General features: G+C 40.2%; 1 protein-coding gene across 6 annotated transcripts in view; it reads right to left on the reverse strand.

Annotated features, from left to right (window-relative positions):
* Positions 1-21,381, reverse strand: part of BRD7 (bromodomain containing 7) — a 37,959-nt gene extending 16,578 nt beyond the window's left edge. For 4 of the 6 annotated variants that reach the window (XM_032326462.1, XM_032326463.1, XM_032326464.1 and 1 more), the window contains exons 1-6: positions 21,086-21,381; positions 20,414-20,622; positions 7,392-7,521; positions 6,996-7,053; positions 3,622-3,766; positions 392-502 (exon numbers count right to left, since the gene is read on the reverse strand). In XM_032326462.1, the coding sequence (XP_032182353.1) occupies positions 392-502; positions 3,622-3,766; positions 6,996-7,053; positions 7,392-7,521; positions 20,414-20,622; positions 21,086-21,134 (702 nt within the window). In that variant the 5' untranslated portion in view covers positions 21,135-21,381. The remainder of the gene's footprint in view (positions 1-391; positions 503-3,621; positions 3,767-6,995; positions 7,054-7,391; positions 7,522-20,413; positions 20,623-21,085) is intronic. The other 2 variants (XM_032326466.1, XM_032326465.1) reach the window with 1 other exon arrangement.
* Positions 21,382-22,310: the final 929 nt, after the last annotated feature.

Genomic DNA, 22,310 nt, shown 5'->3' on the forward strand with positions numbered 1-22,310 from the left:
TCCTACGCTTCAACATCAAATTCCATCCTTTAAAGGGAAGTAGAGAGTTTTCCCCTCTAAAAGTCCTCATAATTCATCTAATCAATCTTATCCTGGAATTCCAGGTGATGTTTCTTTCACAGCAAATACAAATCTATCTGATTACTAACCGATTTAACAGCCTCTCAATAAATATTAGTAGTGAATGCCAATATTTATTTGTATCAATTCCAAATGAGAATTTCCTGCTTCAATTTTCTCTGTATGAAAACTTTCTTCATTGAATATTTCCTCCTTTAATATAATCTGCCTATAAAACTAATATTGTACTGGATCTCTATCGCTCTAACCAAAAAACAAAGACATACAGATTTTATAACAGTTACTATTTATGACAAAGAACTTCCTTTACCTGGCTAAGAATTTTCATCCCTGAGTGCAACAGCTTCTTTGCAGCTTTATAATAAATGGTCTCAGGTTTGTTGTAAATCATAGCATTAGTACACATTAGTTTGAAGTTATCCTGCAGAGAGAATATTAAGGAGAAAAATGCATTTAAAACAAAACAAAGCACCTTCTTGTCCCTGTTTGAAATCATACAGGTCCTTGAAAAATTAAGGCAGATACAACCAACAAAAAACCCTGTCCTTTCTTTTCACTGTTTATTAAACTACATTAAAGCAATTTAGTAAGTTTTAAAACTAAGAAAACAAATACTAAGTTAATTTAAATTCGTTTCCAAATTCTTGACTTTTTAAACGAACTACATAAATGTTTAGATCCTACAATGAAATTTAATGGATTTCTTCACTATAACCTTAACACACACAAAAAGAATTGGAAGAAAATACTTCTATTTAATAGAATAATTAAAAAAAAATTTTTTTTGAGAGAGAGAAAACGTGATCCAGAGTAGGTGGTGGGGGAGGGGGATGGGGGAATGGACAAAGGGAGAAGGAGAGAGAATCCTAAGCAGGCTCCTTACCCAGCACAGAGTCTGACGTGGGGCTTGATCTCATGACCCTGAGACCATGACCTGAGCCCAAATCAAGAGTTGGACGAGTGGTAACAGACTGAGCCACCCACCCGGCCCTAGAATAATCTTAACTGAGTTCATGTAATTAAAAAATATTACTCCTGGTTTTAAAACAAACATCTTAAATTTCCATTTATGAATTAGGTAATTTCAAATTTTGATGAAAACTGTGACAGGGCTAAATTATCACAATATTTTTAAGGAAATTCGAATTAATTGAGCAAAAATGTTAAAATATTCACACTAATTTTAAGTGTTAGCTATCATAAGCTAAACATAATTTACTGAATGCTGCAAAATCATGCCAATGTGAAATAAACCATACAATCTCAAAGAGTTGGAACATGTAATCGGAGTAGCCAAATTATCAAAACTGTACTTTTGGGTTAAATTTCAAAGTACCTACATGTGCTGGAGAGCTCAATGCCACTGCATAGTTTCATGGTTAAGTAATTTTTTACACTGTATAAATGTGGCAGTGATTATGCCAAGGTCAGAGTTAAAATGGTAAAAACCCAACAACAAAAAATTCCCCCTAAACAAACTCTTTCTCCATATCCAAAACAAATATTCAAACCCCACTATTTAATAACTAGTGATGACAGCTTAGGACACTTAAATAGAACAAAACAGGTAGACTTAGTATTATCTGAAAGCATATGAGAAGACAGACTCAAGGATCACAAGAAGTCTGGTATTAAAGTAGATGGAAGTACCTGTGGATCCTTGTCCCTGGCCAAATCTGTAGTTAATAAGAATTTGCTAGGTCCTGCATCTTCCAGAATGTGATGAAAGCCATTCATCCACTCCTCAAGCATATATATACACACCAAATTGAACACAAAATTTTCCATGTAATTTTAGCAGGTTCCCCCTTAAAGGCCCATCTGTGGCTTCCATCCAGAGGACCCCAGGTTAAGGACCCCGGCTATTGGTTTTCTGAAAGGCTTCCATTCCATTCAGAATTACTAAATATATATTTTGGGAAATGGGAGGCAATTGAGGAAGGACATCAGATAATTATTACTTATAAAAGGGACCACTGGGCCTCTAACCGGCAAGAGAGTACTGGATTATTCCACTGATCTCATCTGTTAAGGAAATGTGTAGATTCCACGAATCCTAACTGTCATGTGCTAGGCTTTATTGGGCTCTGGGGAAATGGCACTTGGTCATTCAAAAAGTTAAATAACCTTTGTGCATAGTTTTCAGGTAATTAAAAAAAACTGAACAGCTTAATGAGCTGAATTAAATAATTAATATTACATCAGGCTATTGATTTCCCCCCCTCCAAAAAATGCAGTAATGTAGAAAACTCCAAAAAGTGAGAGTATTAGTTTATTTCAGTTACAACAAATCTTAATAATCATTTGTGCAAAAACACGTAGGGTGCACATTTCTCCTTTCTCCTGTCATCGTAAGAAAAAGATCAGAGGAAAACTATTTACTGAAAGAAAAAAAAAAACCAACCCTGTGAAATTTTTTTTCCACTAAGCAGTAAGAAGGTCAGAAATATGCTGAAATAAACCCTTCTAGCCTAACTTTCACCAGATGAGAAGTTTGGAAAGCTTCCTTTTCTGTGAATACAAGAGAATGTAACTCAGGTTTCCAGAGTAAGTGGAATGTTACCGCATTCGAATGGATAGGAAAGATAGAATTAAATACTAGTTTTATTCATAAATCTCAACTGATTGATATGTGGATTAAAAAAAGGTAAAAAGATAATCCAACCATTTAGAATCTAGTACTTAGGTCAGATGAATACTACAAAGTTCATTTCGAAAAAATAAAGGTAAAATAGGTATTATCTAAACCAGTTAAGTTTGGGCGGTTTGATACAGAGAAAATTTTTGAGAACACAAGGTTTCTTTCTTTGAAGGTCAAAATGAAAAGTATGCTGTTGAAATCAACATACACCGCAGCTACTTAAAGATGGAAAAACTTGCACTATAACATCAGGCACACACATCACCCTCTAATCCCTTACGTGTTCTTCACTTTTTTAAAAATTCCCTTCCTCTCTTTTGAAGAAAATATGCTCAACAAATATAGCCAAATTGAGTTTGGGAAGCAACTGACTTTCATCAAAGAGAAGTGTAATTAAACTTTTGTTTACTATTTCTGGACAAGCCAATTTCTCCTCTGTTTGAGAGGCATGCTACACTTTAGCTGTCTAGAAACAGAAAAGGAAACTACTTTGTCACAACTTTCATTTAAGTATCAATTTTACCCATATTGGTCTGAAATGGAAAATTTGGCATTTTTTCATTTTAAAGTTTGAGAATATATATTGTAGAATATATGAAATTCAAAATTTTTCTAAAATGCCCCCAAATAATAAAAAGACAGCAGACAGCTTAGTTTGTCTGGTTTTCTATCACCAAGCTCAAAAATGTTTTCTGAGATAGAAAAATACAAACATTTTGGATATTAAAATAAATTTAATTCTCTGCAAAATAAGAAGTCAATGAGAAAGCCTCCTATTACCAGATATGCAGACTTCTACCAAGACCGTATATATACAGTAACCAAGAGTTTGACTCTCAACTGAATAGTTACGTTACTCTGATAGGTTTTCTAATCACAACATAAGTAACTATGGTTACCTTTAGTTCTTCTATGGACTGGTAATCATTGTTCTTAATCTTTTCTTTCATGGTACTAAAATCCATTGGGTGTTTAATGATCATGGAGTAGCCGGGAGCAATAAAATCAGTCACAGGAAATGAAAAGAAAGCACTTGGGTCTTTCCTGTGAAGATACGAAAAAGGTAGTTTTATTTCTACTGCAAACAAACCTACTGGTCTGGGCACAAAAGTCAGGGGAAACATTTCAGTGCAGAAAGAATCTGTAGTATGCTAACATGCTCTTCACTGCAAACTGAAGGAATGATTTTATTTTTTTTTTTTAATTTACTTGACAGAGATTACAAGTCGGCAGAGAGGCAGTCAGAGAGAGAGGAGGAACAGTTTCCCTGATGAGCAGAGATCCCGAGGTGAGGCTCAATCCTAGGACCCTGAGACCATGGCCCGAGCCAAAGGCAGAGGCTTAACCCACTGAGCCACCCAGGTGCCCCATGGAATGATTTTATTTTTTAAAAGACATTTTAAAATTTGACAGAGAGGGAGAATGAGCACAGTAGGGAGAGTGGGAGAGGGAGAAGCAGGCTCCCCACTGAGTAGGGAACCCTACGTGGGGGCTTAATCCTAGGACCCGGAGATGATCACCTGAGCCTAAGGCAGATGCCTAACTGAGCCACCAGGTGCCCCTGAAGGAATGGTTTTAAAGACTCATAATAACAAGGTTAAGATGTTTTACATACTAGCTGTACCCTTAAGACAAAGAATCTTTTAAAATATGCATGCTAATAAATCTGTAGCACCTCCTACATAGGGAAAAATGAAACAAAAGATCTAAGACTAACTGACCAATGTCATGGTTTTTGGGAGATAAGCACTATGTATTTTTTTCAACCATAGGGGAAAAGATGGAAAGAATAACTATAAATGCACACCTACAATCTTCCATACTGATTTATAACTGTAAGCTGTGGACTCCTGGTGGGCCACACAATTCACATGAGTATCTGTATTTTCTTTTTTTTTTTGAGTATCTGTATTTTCTTAATCAGTGGCTCTGACTTTTGTGTGTGTAGGGGAGTACTCAAAAAACTGCCATTAAAAAGGTCCTCATATGACCCCCAAACTTAAGAACCAGTGCTTTCTATTGTAGGCTCTCAATTCTGGCTGTGCATGAGAATCAAGAGAGGAGCTTTAAAAAAAAAAATCCAGGTTTGGGGGGTGGCTCACCCTAGACCCACTACATCAGAATCTCCCGGGAAGGAGGGTCTGTCCAGGCACTGGTACTGAGTACTGGTACTGCAGTATCTGGGCTTGGTAATCCTAGTACTGACAGGGTTGAAGACCACTGTGTATGATTAGGAAGACCACTGTGTATGATTAGGTCATTAGATTGATTTTCTCTTCTGGAAATTTGGCAAAGCAAAGTTTTCTTACTCTACCTAATCATAACAATAAAAATGGTTTAAAAAGTAGTAATAAGAGCAACTTTCAGAATGTATTTACCATATGCAGGCCCAGTGGAAGGTGCCTGATGTATTTTTTATCAAATCCTTACAAAAACCATCAAGGTGGTGGCAGCCTCACTTAGAGATGAGGGAACTGGGGCTCAGAGGTCAATTTTTTTGTTCTAGGTCATAAATCTGATAGAAGATAGAGCTGGAATCTAAACTCAGCTGTTTGTTTTTCCTTAGCAGGATGCCTAGGTGGTGAGACTAGAAAATAAAGAATAAGCAAAAATACCCAGTCTGTCTTCAGTAGTTACTATGCATAACAACACTGATCATCTCTGGAGGACTTCTTCAGAGCAAATTATCTATACCCACGCTTGAATCAGACATTTTAACATAACCCTAACCAACTACACCATTTGCCAGCATTTGGGCTGAGCCGAAGGATGAGGAATCACTAATGAGCATTCAAAAAATGTGGCTCTGAGTTCTAATTCCCAAAATGTTTGGAGAAATGTCAATATCCTTGGCCTAAGAGAGACCTTTGCTTTAAAGATTTTATTTATTTATTTGAGAGAGAGAGAGAGATGTCACCAATGGGGAGAGGCAGAGGGGGAAGCAGGCTCCCACTGAGCAGGGAGCCCAATGTGGGACTCAACCCCAGGACATGATTATCATGACCTGAGGTGAAGGTAGACGCTTAACCAACTGAGCCACCCAGGCACCCCTAAGAGAGACCCTGTTAAGTGGATTTCTTTTGAGTTGACAGCATTAAGCTACATCCTGGTCTTATGTTAAAAAAATAAAACTTCAAAGGGAGCCAAAACACTTCAAAATCATACAGTCTAGTAGAGTCAGAACACCTACTGTTTACCTGTTCAAATTTGGGGACAAGTAATGAATGACTTACTTAAGTGTAAAGACTGGAGATGTAATTTTCTTTTATCCTGTTAACACCAAAAAGGGAGAGAGGCCACTACCTTCTCGTCTTAATTTCAAAGCTGGAGAGGTGGTGAATACCGAGAGCACAAGAGGCTTTAACTTACAAAATGATGTGTAATGTGTTCTGGGGTTGACAGAGGACAACCCAGTGAGAACAAAGTTCACTAAGAGAATGCATGCCCTCCACCCATGAATCCTCTGCAAATAATAGGTCTTTGAACTTAAAATTCAAATTCCGAGTAGAGACAGGTATCAAAAATATGTATTTTAGGGCGCCTGGGTGGCTCAGTGGGTTAAGCCGCTGCCTCCGGCTCAGGTCATGATCTCAGGGTCCTGGGATCGAGTCCCGCATCGGGCTCTCTGCTCAGCAGGGAGCCTGCTTCCTCCTCTCTCTCTCTCTGCCTGCCTCTCTGCCTACATGTGATCTCTCTCTGTCAAATAAATAAATAAAATCTTTAAAAAAAAAAATATGTATTTTAATGAAGATGGAGTTTTTTTCTCCCTTTTATGAACTTAACATTGGTTTAATCTAGATACTGTAATTTTTAGAGCAAAATTTTGCATGTAAGAAAGGGTCACAAATTCTCTTTAGTTTGTTTCTTCTTCCAGACTTAATAATTACTGAATATTCACAGCACGATAAGCACTGAACAAATATATAGAAGGTATTTTCATCTATTAGCGAAGTGAAAATATCTGTATTGTTTATTCCTGGTTTAAAGTTTCAACATCAGAAGTTACTTAAAAGAGAAATTTGCCATTAAGAGTATTATGTAACACTCTTCAAGTTGCCAGTTAAAACAAACCAAAGGAGAACATTTTTAAAGTCAGCTTCTTAAAGTACTTTCTACTGCCAGGCAAAATATTTATCATCCACTTTAAAATCAAGTACATTTGGATTGAGGCCACAAAATGTGGCTTTAAATAATAAAAAATAGAGAAGTGGTTTGGATCCTATATTTCCCATTTTAATTTCCAAGTTATAAAAATGTTGGAAAAAACATTTACCTCTGTAATTGTCTCATCAGTTGATTCAAAGCTTCTTGAAGGGGTGTCTGTTCTACTTCTAAAGCAAAGAAGAAAGGGAAAGAGTATTTTCAAAAGGAAGATTCTAGAGAGTATTGTTTAGCTTATTTTCTCTGAGGTACCTCATATCCATCATTAACTATCTCACACAGCAATTCCATTTCTCTTACAAATATACTGAACTATGAAAATTTCAACTCAAAATTGAAGCTAATTTAAAGCTCATAAGCAGTGACAGAAAAAAGAACACTTCAAAAAATTCAATTAAACAGCTTTAAAAATTTAACTTAAAAACTAAAAACCCACTTTCCCTGGCTACAACTCTTAAAATAATTTCCGCCTCCTCATTCACAGAAGTTAATTCAGAGTTATTCCAACCTTCTTGTTTGGCTAAGGAGCTTGCAAGAGGCTTCTCAGGAGGCAAGTCTAATCTTACAGGGGCCTGGCACTGGAGGTCTTTTTCTGCCTCATTCTCCATGCGGTCCCGATCTCGCTTCTTTTTATCCTCCTAAATAAACAAAGGGAAATAATTTAGAGTTACTTCAGAATTAATACCATAAAAACAAATAATACTCATTTCATTGAAAAAACAAAAAACAAACAACAAAACCCAAAAGGAAAAAAAAAAAAAATCCCTCAGAAAAGAGTCTTAAGAATGAAATCTTAATGTATTTTACTGCCATCTACTGGAAAAGGAGAGAATCACAGTTCAAGGGCAAGGGCGGGGGTGGGAGATAGTGCTTCTATATACCAGAAATAACCAATTAGAAAAATAATTACTATACACAAAAGATAACATACCCAGCAATAAATCTAATAAAAGATGCCCAATACCCTTTGGGAAAAATTATTAAACATTATTGAAAATTCATTGTAGAAAACCAGAATAAAGGAGATATACCATGTTCATGAACTGAAAGATAATCAATTCTCTCCCAAGTCATCTATAAGTAAAATGTAATGTCAGTGAAAATTTAAGACAGAATTTTTCATGAAATTTGACAAGCCAATCATAGAATTTAATCTTAAGAGTGAGTCATCAGGAATAATCTACACAATTTTGAAAAAAAATCACAATAAGATGTGTCATATCAGATAGTATTTGTATAAAGTGATAATAATTAAGACAATGTGATCTGACAGACAAACAGACTAACATAGAGTCCAGAAACAGACTTGTGCACATAGAAAAGTCTTGTTATATCAGGGGCGGCATCAAAAATCAGTAACAAAAGGGTAGTGTTGGGATAACTGGATATCTACATGAAAAAGAAAATAAAATTAGATCTCTCCTTCATGTCATACACAAAAGGAAATTTCAAGTAGACTAAGGACTTAAATGTACAAAGCAAAGCTTTAAAACTTCAGATAAATATAAGGAATCTTCATGACCCAAGAGTAGGGAAAGATTTTCTTACCCAGAAGCAAAGCCAAAACACTAGCTATTAACTGAGATAAAGTACTTCTAACACAAAAATCTCATATAAAGTATTAGCAAAAATTACAAAGAGCATTTATTCAGGTAAAATTCAGGTAAAAAGGAAAATGGGTAGAAAATGGGTAAAGGATATCACAGGTAATTCCCACAAGAAACCTGAAATAAAAAAGTATGAAAACAAGCTCAAGCTCCCAAGAACTCTGGGAATTATAAATTTAAAAACTAGAATGTATTTCACATCTCTGATTGACAAAAATTAAAATGCCTGAAAATGTCAAATCTTGATGAAAATGTAGAGAAATTGCGCTCTCCTACCTTATAGATGGGTGAGTAAATAGGTATAATCACTAGAACAATGAACAATATCTAGTAAAGCTGATGATGCCTTTCCCCTACTACTCAGCTATTCTATTCTTGGGCATATACCCTAAAGAAACTTCCTTTCACACAGTATACATGAAGGATAGGTATAAGAATACTTACTGCCACACTCTGAAATAGTAAAAAATTATGAACAATCCAGTATCTACCAAAAGGAAAATGGATTAATATATTATGAATATTTAGACAGCAGGCAAAATTAATAGGCTAAAGTTACACTGTATCAAAATGTATGTTAAGAAATATAATTTCTAGGGGCGCCTGGGTGGCTCAGTGGGTTAAGCATCTGCCTTTGGCCCAGGTCATGATCTCAGGGTCCTGGGATCGAGTCCCGCATCAGGCTCTCTGTTCAGCAGTGAGCCTGCTTCCCCCTCTCTCTGCCTGCCTCTCTGCCTACTTGTGATATCTCTCTCTCTCTCTCTCTCTCTCTGTCAAATGAATGAATAAAATCTTTAAAAAAAAAAAAAAAAGAAATATAATTTCTAGAGACAAAAGTTGAGAATAAGTGTTACTAGTTTTGTAGTTTGAAAACGCATATATGTATATTATTCACAGATCTATGTAGAAGTAGTAAAATTACAAAAACAAGTATGCAAGCGATGCACATGAAACTCATGAAAATGGTTCACTCTAGTGCAAGGGAGAGAGGAATGAGATTCTAGAAGAATACACAAAAGGCTTCAACTGGATCTATACTCCAATTTCTTTTTTTTTTTTTAATTTATTTATTTTCAGAAAAACAGTATTCATTATTTTTATACTCTAATTTCTTAAAACAAAAACCAAAACCCCAAAACCAAAAACATCAAGCAAAAGGTACAATGCTGAAATCTGCTAAAGCTGGGTGGCTGGTATCCAGGTAGCAGTTTTATCATTTTTTTAAAATTAAATTTCTGGTAAAATTGTCCAAAAATGTCATTTTATGCCTCTGAGAATCAAGCTTCTCCACAGGATCTTATCAACTCCAAAACTACTTTCTTGGCTTATGTCCTCATTTTTGTCCTAGTATCTAGGGCAGTGGTTCTCAAAGTGTGCTCCATGACCAGCACCATCAGTTGGGAAATTGCTAGAAGTGTAAATTCTGAGTTACGATTAGGTTTTCAAGCTTCAGTGCACATAAGAATCACCTAAAGAGTTTGCTGAAACCTTAATATCTTGGCCCTGTCTCCAGAAATGCCCATCCAGTAGGTCTAAGGTAGAGCCTATGAGTATTACCAACACATTTTCAGGCCATTAGGGTGTTGCTACTATAAAAATCACACTGAGTATCACGGACACAGGGCTTCCCTTCTAAGGGTCCAAAGCATCTAATACAGAATGTATAACTGTCTTAAAAGCTCCAGAGGAAAATGCTATAAACTGCACTCATCATGCCATTGACCTCAGTTACTATCAAGCTGACTGGTGTCTGTTTTTTATGGCTTTGTGACAGACTCTGGAGGAGCAAATCTTGACGTTGGAAAGTTTGTATCTTTTGCCCAGAAAACCTGGCATGAATCTTTTGTAGGCTGGAAGGTTTCCACCTGTTCAATGGAAAAAGACCCCCTAGAGATTCAGATTCCTTCCTAGTGACCCCCTAGAGATTCAGATTCCTTCCTAGTAAACGTAAATTGTGGAGTGAGGACAGCTTGGAAGGCAAAGCACTCTCCTAGGTGGAAAGAACTAGGACCATAGCGATAGGAATCTAGAGCAGGGGTTGGCAAACTTTTCTGGTAAATGGTCAGATAGTATATAATTTAGTTTTGTGGTCCATAAGGTCTGTCACAACTACTAACCTTTGCCGTTGGCGTGAAAGCAGCCACAGACAATACATAATGAATGAGTGTGGCTGTGTTCCAATAAAACTCTATTTATAAAACCAGGTGGCACCGGCCATGGTTGCTGATGGTCTATGGGCTCAAGTTCTAGCCCCGGCTTCATCCTTAACACACTCTGTGACTTTCTTAGGCAACTCCTTTTATCATGAGGCCTCTTCATCATCCATAAGATAGAGATTTAACTGCTGATTTTATTTATCCTAGAATGTCAATGAGATGGTGAAATGAGGTCAAGTAAGAGAAAAGTTGAAAAAAGTACCAAAGGAAGGTACTACCTGATAACTTTATCTTGTCAGCATGGTCTACAGTAACCACCTTATTTTCAATGACAAGAGAATATAGTCTTCTGGGCTAGGGTCCAAAAGAGAAAGAGCATATAAAAACCTATATCGGAAACTACCCTAAACTGAATGGAGATACTGTAATGTGTTACTGGCAGATTGGGAATTAGGAGACCTGGCATCTAGTTTACCAGAATGGCATCTTGAACAGGTTACCCCACTCACTCACTCTCAGTTTCATTTACAAGACGCTTTGAGCTCTACAATTCCCTCTCCACTTAAAATTCTGATTTCAACCTTCTTATTTTCTTCATGATTCAGAATATAGTATAGAATCTTCCTGCGAATGTCCCTTACTAAAGGTTACAGAGATGTAAAACCAAACGTTAACACAGTTATGCTCAATAGTTAGTGCATTCTGCCAGTTACATGTACAGAATAAAACAAAAATACTAGAGCCATTTAACTCAGGTAGCCAAGGAAGAGGGTTTAGTTACAGTTTATAAATGGGTTTGCCACTTATTAGCTATCAGATTGTAGATAAACTATGTAATTTGGGGGGACTAATATTCTTATCTCTAACATACACAAAAGGGGCACCTGAGTGGCTCCATCGGTTACGTGGTCTGCCTTTGGCTCAGGTTATAAGCTCAGGGTCCTAGGATTGAGCCTAGCCTTGCTTCTGGCTCCCTGCACTGTGCAAAGTTGGCTTCTCCCTCTGCCCCTCCCCTGGCTTGTGCTCCCTCTTTCTCTTAAATAAATGAAATCGTAAAAAATATATATATATACATATATATATATATATACACACACAATAGTACCTCAGAAGATTGTTTCGAGGATGAAATAAGATAGTGTATGTGGAATTCCAGTGAAGTACTCACTCACAGTGTTCACTCATTCATTCATATATTCAGCAAATAAATGAGGTTCTATTGTGTGGATACACACTGGTGGATAAAACACACACTGCCCTGCCCTTAGGCAGCCGAGAACATTAACAACAGAGACACACATTAAACAACTCATTAAAAAAACCCAAACAGATTTCATGGGGAGAGTAACTGTCGGGTGAATCTAATTTAGACTGGACAAGTGTGGGAAGGCTTCTATAAGGAAGTAACATCTGAGCTGAGATCTGAAGGACAGAATTTAGCCAGCCGGCAGGGGAGTGGGGGTTGGAAAGAGCATTCCAGACAGAGGAAGTATCCTCTGTGCAAGAAGGTCCAGGCAGTAGACGAACCATGGCTTTCTGTTAACTACAAACACACTGGACTTAATTTCAGACTCTAATTTATTCACAACTCAATAGCAAGTTATTCCTTTGTGAATGACACTTTTGAAGCAAATCTCTGTTCATATTATGATTCCAACACTCACTGTACTATGTTACAAACACATCTGTCTGTCTCTGTCGCTGGAGTTCCTCATGGGTAGGGTCCCCTGTTATTTTCAGCTCTGTACCCCCAAGCTCAACAATGCCTAACACATAATACTTGCAGAATTACAGGAAACAGCATGAAAAGAGAAAGTGAAATATGCAAATTAACAGCTGAACTCCTTAGTTTTAACGACTGTCCTCCAGGTTGACTACTTTTGGAGATCTAGATATAGATAGAGATCTCTAACTATATTCAAATAATGCTTCCAATGCGCAAAATAATTCCAGAACTTCCCTGTAACAGGTGATTTTGGAATGTAATTGAAAAATCACTCTTACTACTTTGCAGTGATGCCTCATTCCAGCAAAAGAGCATCAACAGATTGAAAAGAGCATCTGCTGCACAATTTAGTCGTTAGGTCTCCTTTGTCTTCCCCCAGCTTCCCAAGAGAAAATGAGAAACACTTTCCTCAGGACTCCCAGAACACTTTATTTATACCTCTGCTAGAATTTACACCAGGCCATGAAGTTTATCTATCCCAGTTGCTCTCCCAGTCCAACTCTGAGCTCCTCCTATATGGCAGGAACTGTATCTTATTAATCTTCCTCATTTGAATCTAGTACAAAGTCTGGCACACAAGACGTATCCAGTAAATGTCCGCTGAATAAATAAATGAATAAAAAGCCTTGCCATAAGAGAAGCAACACTACTCTTATGCTTTTAGAGTCCTTCCTTCTGTAGTGGCACAGCTGGCTCATTTGGAAGTGTGACTCTTGATCTCAGGATCATGGCTTCAAGCCCCACATTGGTACAGAGATTACCACACACACACACAAAAAACCATAAATAAACTTTAGGGGCACCTGGCTGGCTCATTTAGTAGAGCATGTGATTCCTGACCTCAGGGTTGTGAGTTCAAGCTCCATGCTGGGTGCAGAGATTACCAAAAAAAAAAAAAAAAAAAAGAAAAAAGAAAAAGAGAAAAGGTTAAACACACAAACACAAACACAACAAAAAGAGGATAGCTTCAGGAGGAAACCAGAGTGGGAGGATTTTCTGCCATGAGATCCTGGGTGTGGCAGATGTCACACCAAACAAATCAACGAATTGTTTTGACCGAATTTTCATTCTGTTTAATTACAGTCATTCATTTCTTCTCTGGGTTACGAGCTATCTCATCCTCTATGCCCCAGCTCAGCAATACAATGAGATACTAATAGGGCCTATCCCACATCTGTTATTTTTAAGAAGACAGTAAACATGATGGCATACAATAAACACTCAAATGTTGGTTTTCAGTACTTATCCCCCTTGGAATCTAGTTTAGTGCTTTAATAAAATAGGTGCTTATTGGAATTTATTATATGATGGCTTCAAATTCTCATTAAAAGTTTTAACCTCAGCTTTATAAATATTCTCTATATGATAATGCTTATGATTTAAAAATTTAAAAAAATCTCTCATTTTACCCTGCCAAGATCTCTAGCAAAGGGACTAGTCTAACATCTTTGGCATTGAAACCTGAAGCTGACTTGCAAAACTGTTAAGACAGAATTTGGGTTACGATTATGTTTTTCAGGAACACGGGTCTGAGTTGCAATAAAGGAATTCAGAGCTCTCATCTGAGCTCTTTCATTAGAAAACCTTCTAGGTAGTTCTCCTTACACCCAGCCTCTGCTCTTCAATAGCTGCTAGAAGCTGCTAACAGATTAACATTACTAAGGCACTCAACTTTTATCATTCTTCCACTCAGAAAGTCTCTGACTGCTTAGGGTCAACATATTCAAGTTCAAACTTCTTCCTCTGACACCTCACCCGCGGTTCAGGTCTCATCCCTTACCCCCCTTCCTTTATTCTGTGCTTAAAAAGAAAACTCCTTTCAATCCCTTATATACACCCTCACACTGGCCCAGCTCCCTGCTACCGTTCTCAGCCCTCGCTGGTATGCAGCGTCCTAACCTCCGCTTCTCTCTGCAGCGCCGTGGCGTTCTCTTCAGGCATCGCTTCTAAAATCAGTGCGCAGGTGAAAACTGGGTCGTCAGATTACCTTTGAAAATCTCTACAGTAGCCAATAAAGGGCCATACTTACAGCCGTACACACAGGATCCTTCACATTTAATTGTACAAGATGAAAAGAACCTATGTTACAAATATAGCTCAGAGTATAGTTGATCCCATGTTGCCTGAACCATGCAGTGTAACATCACGATGTTCTAACTTCTAAAGACCAGCTCAAACGCGGCCACCTGAGCAAAGTCTTCTGTGATTCTCCCCAACCAGCCCCAGTACCTCTCCAGTGCCTCTTGGAGCTAGAACTCTCTGCCTCTGTCAGGACACAAATTTTAACCTCCCAGTCCTACAAAGGGAGTGGAGGGCGTTGTCCACTCTAACAACTCTTTTCATGTTAATGACCTCCTGAGTGCAGGATTGAGTTCTTGTTCTGGCACTGTGTGACTATGAGCAACTTACTAACCTCTCTGAGCCTTAGTCTTCTCACCTGAGAAAGAGCAGACGGTATGATCTTTTATTTTGGATATGTATCTGAAAGAACAGATTCCTGGAGAGATACTTATTTGACCATGTTAACAGCAGCAATATTTATCATAGCCAAGAGGTAGAAGCAAACCAGGTGTCTACTGATGATGAACGGATAAACAAAACATGGTATATTCATACAACCCAGTATCATTCAGCCTTAAAAAGGAGGGAAATTCTAACACCTGCCACAACATGGATGAACCTCCAGGAGAGTATACGAAGTAAAACGAGCCAGTCACAAAAAGACAAATACTGTGTGATTCCACTTTTATGAGACACCTAGAGTAGTCACACTCATAGAGAAAGCAGAATGGTGGAGGGTGGGGGATATGGAGAGTTGTTGAATAGGTATAAAAAAGTTCTGGAAATTGGATGTATAACAATGTAAGTATACTCAACAGTACTGAACAGAACGCTTAAAGATAGTTAAGATGGTAAAGCCTATTCTAAATGTATTTTACCACCATTTTATTTTATTTTATTTTTTTATTATTTTTTTTTTTAAAGATTTTATTTATTTATTTGTCAGAGAGAGAGCGAGCGAGAGCGAGCACAGGCAGACACAGTGGAAAGCAGAGTCAGAGGGAGAAGCAGGCTCCCTGCGGGGCAAGGAGCCCGATGTGGGACTCGATCCCAGGACGCTGGGATCATGACCTGAGCCGAAGGCAGCTGCTTAACCAACTGAGCCACCCAGGCGTCCCATACCACCATTTTAAAAGAAGAGATGGTAATGCCAGCTTCATAGATTATGGTCAAGAGTAAGGGGAGATAACATATATTACACAGTAAACGCAGGGCCCAGCCTGTAATATGTATGTGTTCTGTGTACAGTATTCATACAGTTTTTTTTTAGTAATCAGGTATGTGTGTTATGTGTGAATGGTTGTTATTTCACTTAAAATGGTTTTGTAAACACTTTTGTAGTTTTTAAAAATCACGACACTATCAGTGTAACGGCCAACACAAAATTTTACTTACTGCCCCTCAGTTTTACTTCACTGCCCTCTTGTGCCTATATTACTAGGCCAAATGATGTGAGCATTTTTCATCAGCGTTATTTTGTTATATGATGTGGAAATAAATAACTTGAAAATGTAAAGCTGGACCTTTAGGAAAGGGTCATGTTATAGATAGTAAGAATTATGCCAGCACACAAATTCCTTTGCAATCACTCAGCATTCAAACGCTCAGGGGAAAAAAAGAACATAACACACTTTCATAGGGGTGGTGTTTAAATGATGACCTGATTAAAACAAAAGTATACACACCCACACACATATAGTACTCGTAATGCTCTGGTTAGTATTAAATGTTACCACTCTACATAGAGAAATACAGATACTAATGTATCTGGGCATTTTAAACTAATAAAACCAGGGCCTTCCATACTCAAGATAAGAGTATCGCTTAACTCAAACACTTCTGAAAAATTATAGCGCTTTACGTTTCATGTGTGTGTGCCTCCCCAAATCTTCCAAAAGTAACAGATCCTCCATCCCCTTCCCCAACTAGAAGACACTTCCCAGCCTCCCTAGCAGCTAGGATGGCCATGTGGTTAAGTAAGTTCTGTGTGATGAAATATAAGCAGAAGTTACATATGCCTTTCAGAAAAGGGAAAGGGCATGCTTTATCTTTTCCCTGCATTCTTCCTCCTGCTGCGTGGTACTGACAGAAACATCACTCCTCCCTCAGAACCACACATCCCCTAGCTGCTCCGAGGCCCATGGGTGTCATACAGCTGATTCTCTCCAAGAAGAGACCGGAGACAACTGCTGTTCCTAGAACTCCCTGGAGATCCAGAACATAGCTCAGAGAGAAGTGTCCTTCTGAAGCCTCCCTACCTAGACAACACTATCAAAAGAACACATCTCCCCATCCCCAGTCTGGCCTGCAAAAAAACAGATGACCCAAACAGCCTCTACAGAACCAATGACATCTCAGATAATGTCCCCTGGTCCCTGGCCCTGAATCCTGGGGAAATGGAACCTAGCATAAATTCACTGCACTTCTTTGAGTTTCCATTTTACCTTTTATAAAATGGAAACTAATCTACCTGTCCTATTCTGCAGGGTGTTCAGTCCAAGTAAGACTATGGATGCAAAAGCATTTTAATTTACAACAGAATCAAAATATAATGAAGGCTAATGACGTTTAGAGCTACAGTCAAGAAAGACCAGAGTGGCTAGAACAGATGGAGATAATTCCAGGAACTTACCCTGAAGATATCCTTATAAAATTATATAGAGATTTGTGTCCATGAGACTCATGCAGCTTTATTTATAGCATTTAGACATAATATAAAATAAAATAAGGTACATCAATATAACCAAATACTATGTAGTTAATAAAAAGAATGAGGTAAGTGATAAAAGAAAGAAAGAACACAAGCATATCAGCTGGCATTATGGTGCTAGGACTAAAATTGGAAGTGGTTAAAAGGGATGACCTCACCTCCCAGTTCAATGAGATGAACAAAGTAGAGAAGAGACTACAGGGGATCAAAGTCGCCCACACACCTGGGAGATGAGAGGCAAGTGGAGGAGTGAGCAGATCACAGATAGCAAGCTACCACCTCCATGCAGAAGTGGCCACCTAGGAGAAGAGTTCAAATCCCAGCAACCTGGAAAAGCTCAAACCTGGAGCCACCAGGAACCAGAAAGTCTCCAGACCGGATGCCAGTCAGGAGTGGGGAGAGATGCTGGACTGAAAACAAGCAGCGGCTGGGAGGACCTTCAGTCTCCTTCCCTGGTTGGCCCCTGAAATACCAGCAGTCAGGTAATAACCTTGTTTCAGGAGGGATTTTTCTCTGGAGAACAGACACCTGGGGGATCCACCAAAATGATCGGGTCTCTGTTTAATGACTCTCCAGCTGACAAACTGTCTAGACACAGAGTATTTCATCAGGCTGTTGTGTGGCACATGGAGATAGAGACAGACCAGGAAGGCTCAACAGGTAACAGATAAGAGATGAGGTTAACGTAAAAAGAGGAGACCAAGAAAATAAACTGAAGAACTTGAGGGGAAATAAGAGACAAAGCAGGGAGCAAAAGAAAACAGGAAAAAAAAAAAAGGCAACAAATCCATCAATTAGTATCCTCAGGGAAAAACAAGAACAGGGTGCTATTAAACAAGGATAATGAGGGGCACGTGAGTAGCTCAGTGGGTTACCGCCTCTCGCTTCGGCTCAGATCATGAACCCAGGGTGCTGGGATCGAGCCCTACTTCCCCCTCTCTCTCTGCCTACTTGTGATCTCTGTCAAATAAATAAATAAAATCTTAAAAAACAAAACAAAACAAGGACAAGGAGAGAAGAAGATGCTTTCAAAATTCTAGGAGACAGAACTTTTACTCTGGAACTCCACGCTGAGCAGAACTATCAAGCTATAGGAGCAGACTATATTAGGGTAGACTAAAGATGTTCAATCACATAAGGTCTTAGAAAAACCTACCTCCTATGAATGCTTTCTTAGAAGTTCATAGAATTAAGATTCCACCAGAAAAAGGGAGTAAATATAACATGGGATCCAGGAAAGAGGCAAAGGAAGGTCCCAGAAGGCCTAGAGAACAAATAATCCAGACTAGAGCAGGAGGTCACAGAGGGCTACAAGATGGATGTTTCAAGAAGAGGGCAACTGTTTGGCCATGTGAAAAACAGAAATCAGATGGGTTTTATAAATCTGTCAAGAGTTTGGGAAGAGGGGTGCCTGCGTGGCTCAGTGGGTTAAGCCTCTGCCTTTGGCTCAGGTCATGATCTCAGGGTCCTGGGATCCAGGCGCACTGGGCTCTCTACTCAGCAGGGAGCCTGCTCCCCCTGCCCTCTCTGCCTGCCTCTCTGCCTACTTGTGATCCCTCTCTCTCTGTCAAATAAATAAATAAAATCTTAAAGAAAAAAGTTTGGGAAGAATTGGTACATGATAACCAAACCAATGAAGTAATTAACGAGGGACCAAGACCAGATCTGTATTTATTTTATGTGCCATAAGTGAACAATAATTAAACAGTGAATACTGATTTAACCAACAACTGTGGTGTACCTACACTGGGAGAACAGAGGAAGAGAAACTGGGGACAGGAAGCGGTATTAGAACACTAATTTAAATTCTCATTTTCTATAACAGATCTGTAAAAGATGTAAACCGATAAATCAGGAAATACCATAAACCTACATTTAAAAAAGAAGACAGATATCCCAAAAAACTCTGAAAAGTTTGGGAAATAAAACTCTAGGCTGGGGTAGGAGACTGCTTTTGTGTTAAAAGCCTTGAAGTATTCTTAATTTTTTAAAAATATGTTCAAGAACAACTTTACAAATAACAAAAAATAATTAAAAAAAAAAGAGAAAGAGACTATGTGAGGGACTAAGGTAAGGAAAATTTATTGCCCTCCTTTTATTCATTTCTATATTGCTTGAATTTCTTAAATCATATGCATATAGCATATGGAAGAAAACATTAGATAGTTCTATACACTGACACAGCCTAGCCAAAGGCAACTAAAAATTGAGGCCAAAAAATAACAGATTTACGAAATTCTAAAGAGTCTCTAAGATTTAGTGACTTCCCATGTGTTTAATCACATGGAATAGAACATTGCTGGTACATATAAACAAGAAAAATTACAAAGCTAACTTATGGAAATCTATTCTCAAGACCTAGTAATGGATTTATTAAGTCACTCAGGGACAGGTTAAATCTGGGACGTGCAGAAGTCTAGGACAATTCCAGATATGTGTATGATCATCCATGAAAGTTAATTATTATTATTTTGCCCCGCTTATGAACCAACAGCACCTACTCCCCCCTCCTTTTTCCTATTAACTGCAAATGGTTAAGAAAATGCTTATTTTTATCACTGGTGTGTCATATCCCTTATAGGTCTCTAATCGAATTTTCTCTTCAACAGACTCAAGCTTTAAGATCAAAACTGCTCATTATATATCTGTCATTATAGTATTTACTTCAGAACAAAATCTGAACCCCAAAAGATCCCGTTCACTTCTGAACTGAATTTTTTAAAAAAAGATTTTATTTATTTGACAAACATATCACAAGTAGGCAGAGAGGCAGGCAGCCAGAGAGGAAGGGAAGCAGGCTCCCGCTGAGCAGAGAGCCCGAGATCGATCCATGTAGGGCTCCACGGCTCGATCCCAGGACTCCGGGATCATGACCTGAGCCCAAGGCAGAGGCTTTAACCCACTGAGCCACCCAGGAGCCCCTGACTTGATGATTTTTGACAAAGCTCCAACACTGAGGCTTTTCTGAGCATGACTTTTACCTTCCCTGGGTGGAGAAAATACTCTGACACTGCTCCTGAACTCAGGACTTAGCTGCTCGCTCACCGGCTGTGAGAATAACTAAGAGTATAATTAAATCGAGAGTTGCTGAAACTCACAGGGGATTCGTGTTTCTGTGCTGCCCTGCTCCGCCTCCAAACAAGGCAGATTTTACAGGCGTTTTAGCGTCTCGTTAGACACAAAGAGAAGTAGGTAAGGCTGCCAGCGGGCGGCGGGAACTCTTGAAAAGGGGTACCCCCAGCAACACGGAAGCCACGCAACGACATTTACCTTTACTCGTCTCCGTTTTCTCCCCTTTTCTTCCCCTGGGAGCTGCTTCTCTCCTTTCTTTCGCTTTTTCCGCTTTCTGTCCTTGTGTTTATCATGATCATTTTTGTCTTCGAAGAGGCTTGAGTCGTGCCCCGAGCTGCCCGTGGAGAGCTCGGTGACCTCGTTCCCTCCCACTTTGAGGACCAGCTTCAAGGGCTTCTCTACATACTCTTAAACAAAAGGAGAGAGCCTGGATTACCGGCGGACGCGCGGGGCAGCGTCCTCAATGCAGAGGCAGCGTGGGCAGAGGGAGAAGGGGCGCCACGGCCGCGGCGGCTGTGGGCACGCAGTGGGCGCCCCGCGAAGCACCTGTTGACTGACGGACACTTGCCCCGAGGGTGTCCCGAACGCTGCGGGCCTCTGGGCGCCGTCTCACACCTCCCGGCAAGAGCCCCGCCGGGGACCAGGGGTCTGGGGTTCGAATGCGGCCCCCCGCCTGGGGTCTGCGCGGCCTCCGGCGGGCCGCGCCCCCTTCGCGGGTCCCGGCCTGCCCATGGGAGGTGCGGCCCCCCGGCCCGCCTCCGGAGCTCGAGAGTGGTCTCGAAGGAGCGAGGACCCTCCTCCCTCCCCCACCGCTCCCAAGCCCGGGGCCGCCGCGGGCCCGCCGCTCTCGCACCGCGGCCCACTCCTCACCCTCATAGAGGTGTTTGTCCGACTTGTGCTTCTTGTGCTTCTTGCCCATATCCGACCGGGCCCCGGTGCCCGCCCCCCGCGCCAGGCCCAGGCCGTGCGGCGCCGCTTCCGGTCCGGGCCAGGCAAGCGGAGGGCGGGAGCGGGGCCCGCGAGACCCCGCGCCGCGAGGCAGGGGGACGGCGTGCGCCGGGCGGCGCGAGGCCCCTCACGAGAAGACGGCGCGCGAGACCCGGCCGTAGCCCGAGAGCGGCGGCGGGGCTGCGAGTGGCCGGCGCGGAGGCGGGAGAGAGGGCCCGCGGCGCGCGCTGGGTGCGGCCGGCTGCCCGTGGCGGCCCCTGGCGGCTGGAGGTGGCTCTGCAACCCACGGGTCGGGGGCGGAGTCCGAATTGGGGGCCGGAGACCGGGCTGGGGGCGGGGTTCACTGCTCAGAATCTCCTGCCTCTCTCCTCTCCTCTCTCTTCCTTCCTCACCTTTCTCTTTCCCTCTTCTACCTTCTCTTCCTCCCTTCCTCTCTTTCTTCCCTCCCTCCTTCTCTCCTTTTTAATGTCTCTGTCGATCTAATTGTCCGTCTCCGTCTCTCCTTCCCTTCCTATCTCTGTCTCTGTCTCATCGTCTCTCTGACTCTGTCTCTCTGTCTCTCCCATCCTCTCTCTAACTCTGTTTCTGTCTGTCCGCCAGTCTTTCCATCTCTCCCTCCCGTTCTCTCTGTTTCTTTCTCTTTCCTCCCTGCCTCTTTCCTCCCTTCTCTCTCTTTCCCTCTCTTTCCCCCTTCCCTCCCTCTTCCTACCACTCTTCTTTTTCTATCATCCTTCCCTCTTCCCTGACTCCACACTTCTACCCCTGTCCCCCTTGTTTCTGTCTTCCCTTTGACAATATTTATTGAACCTTGTACTAGATGCCGGATCCCACAAATCCAGCACATGGGTAACTAGAAGGATTCTAATCTTAAGAACAAAATAAAACAAAAACCCTTATGTGCTGGGTCTGTAACTAAAACTGGAACTAAACTAACTAAAACAACATAAAAAATGTGAAACCGAGTGTTTTTTGGTAAAACTCATATATGGAAATAAACATTGACGTCTGGATGAAAAGGTTCTGGTAGAGTGAAAGTGGACTGTTTTAGTTTTAGTTTTATGCTTCTCCCTATTGTTTGAAAATTTTTTCATGTACATGTTAACTTATTAAAAGCTTTTATTTATTTAACTTTTTTTAAAAGATTTTA

The sequence above is a fragment of the Mustela erminea genome, chromosome 19 (genome assembly GCF_009829155.1).
Source record: "Mustela erminea isolate mMusErm1 chromosome 19, mMusErm1.Pri, whole genome shotgun sequence".
NCBI classification, from domain to species: Eukaryota; Metazoa; Chordata; class Mammalia; order Carnivora; family Mustelidae; genus Mustela; species Mustela erminea.